Source organism: Rhinopithecus bieti, unplaced genomic scaffold, assembly GCF_001698545.2.
Source record: "Rhinopithecus bieti isolate Rb0 unplaced genomic scaffold, ASM169854v2 scaffold_10132, whole genome shotgun sequence".
Lineage (NCBI taxonomy): Eukaryota > Metazoa > Chordata > Mammalia > Primates > Cercopithecidae > Rhinopithecus > Rhinopithecus bieti.
In genome coordinates, this window is record NW_016806330.1 from 86,425 (window position 1) to 88,627 (window position 2,203).

General features: G+C 40.5%; 1 protein-coding gene across 1 annotated transcript in view; it reads left to right on the top strand.

The window, feature by feature from the left end:
* Positions 1–225, top strand: part of LOC108531897 (olfactory receptor 10J3) — a 7,155-nt gene extending 6,930 nt beyond the window's left edge. Inside the window, 1 exon segment of the mRNA XM_017875533.1 lies at positions 156–225. Coding sequence (XP_017731022.1) covers positions 156–225 — 70 coding nt within the window.
* Positions 226–2,203: the final 1,978 nt, after the last annotated feature.

Below are 2,203 nucleotides of genomic sequence, written 5' to 3' on the forward strand. Positions count from 1 at the left end.
TGGGGAGTTATACATGATATAAATGATGAATTGATGGGTGCTGACGAGTTGATGGGTGCAGCACACCAACATGGCACAAATATACATATGTAACAAACCGGCACGTTATGCACATGTACCCTAGAACTTAAAGTATAATAAAAATAAATTTTAAAAAAAGCCTCTGTCTCCTTAACGAAGAGAGGTTGTGAAGCCTTTTTCTTTGAGTTTATAAATATGTATTAATTTTAATGCTCTTTCAATAATGCCCTTTTGTATGGGATCAAGAAGACTAGACTAAATTGAACTGAGTACTAAAACTAGAGGTTTCTGTTTGAGCTTGTTGTGATCGTCTATGCCCTGCTCCAGAACATTTACAAAATAGCTTAGCATATGGTTATGAATGTAGGGAAAAAAAAACACACGCCTGGATTATGCACTCACATACACATGCACACAGCTACACACACCCTGAGAATATTTTGAGTTATACAACTCCATTAAAACATAAAGTCTGGCGCGGTGGCTCACGCCTGTCATCCCAGCACTTTGGGAGGCTGAGGTGGGCGGATCACAAGGTCAGGAGTTCGAGATCAGCTTGACCAACATAGTGAAACCCCGTCCCTACTAAAAATACAAAAATTAGCCGGGCGTGGTGGTGCACGCCTGTAATCCCAGCTACTCAGGAGGCTGAGGCAGAAGAATCGCGTGAACCTGGGAGGTGGAGGTTGCAGTGAGCCGAGATTGCACCATTGCCCTCCAGACTGGGTGACAGAGCTAGACTCGGAAACAAAACAAAACAAAACAAAACAAAACAAAACAAAACAAAACAAAAAAACATAAAGTCCAGCAGGGTTCTAAAAAGCTAACGAGCAAAATGTTTGGAAACCACCTCAGAAAGATTTTCCAGTTGACTGTTAAGGGTGTCAGACTAATTTGTGCCACATTTTAAGCAAATAAGTTAGAAGATAATACACACACATATGAATTTCTGTGGACATTACAGGATTTCTTGTAAAAGAAAAAAAAAAATAGCTAGAGGCAGACCTTCCAAGTTGATGGAACTGCTCTAACTGACCTAGGAGTAAAGAGTACAGATGTGGGAAAGCAAAAAAAGCATCAGCTACAGAGAACACAGACATGAACTGTCCACATTCCTGAGATGCCCAGATCGGAAAACTCAGATTGAAAAGAAGAACATGCTGAAAAGGTTAAGACTTTTCATACACTCAGCACAAGAATAAAAAGGTTGGAGGTTGAAAGGATTAGCAGAAGTATAGTTCCTCTTGCCAGGTTGACATAAAACTCTCTGAAATAGTTTTATAAACATAAGCACTTTAACTACAACTTCTGAAAAGAATTATTAACGAACAGAAATCTGATGCATGACTTAAAATTTTTCCAGTGAGCTCCTAAGCCTGCAGGAGTAAATTTTCAGAAGTTTCTTCTTCTGTACTCCCAACTTTAAACCTGAGTTATAAACAGCATTTTATGCCTGAGCATCACAGGAGGTGAAAATATATGTACTGGTGCAAGGAAGGATATTCTCTCTCTCATCTTTCCATTGCACTCTGGCCTTCTATACTGAGGAACAAGCATACCCTGAGTTTCAAATACAGTCCTACAGTGTCCAGAATCCATCCAATTCAATGGGGTGATCCTGTAGAGGCAAGACATCACTTCTGATAGTGTGGTAAAGTCTGCTGGATGCTGAAAATGGGACAATTCATTGGAAATAAGTTATTTAAGTCAAGTTTACTTGTCTTGCTTTGCCAAAAATTGTCATGTGAAGTCTGACTGGTGATAAAAGATATCTTTGTTTTAGTGTCCAGATTTCTAGAAATGATAATAGTTCGTTGCTGTGAGGTTGGTCAAGAGACAATTTTTAAATCTTTGCTTAGTAGTTCTGCTGAGTCTGATTAGAAGCCATTGGGTAAAGGTCTGCTGGCCAATGTCACACTGTCTGCTGTTTGAAGTTGTATTTGGTGAATGCTGTGGCACATCACCTGGACTGCACTCCTTCAGGACCCACACAAGCATTCCTCCAGCTGCTGGGAGTGCCTTGGTCTAATGGCTCTCAGCTAAGTTCCTCTTCAAGCATTGTCCTTGTTAAACAGCTGCTTGTTCCAAGGTCATGCTCCCTTCCCAGGGATATACTACCTCCAGTGGTTTGTCTATTTAGGGTATTGCTTCGCCTTAAGATAAGTAGGAAGGGCTCTCCCAG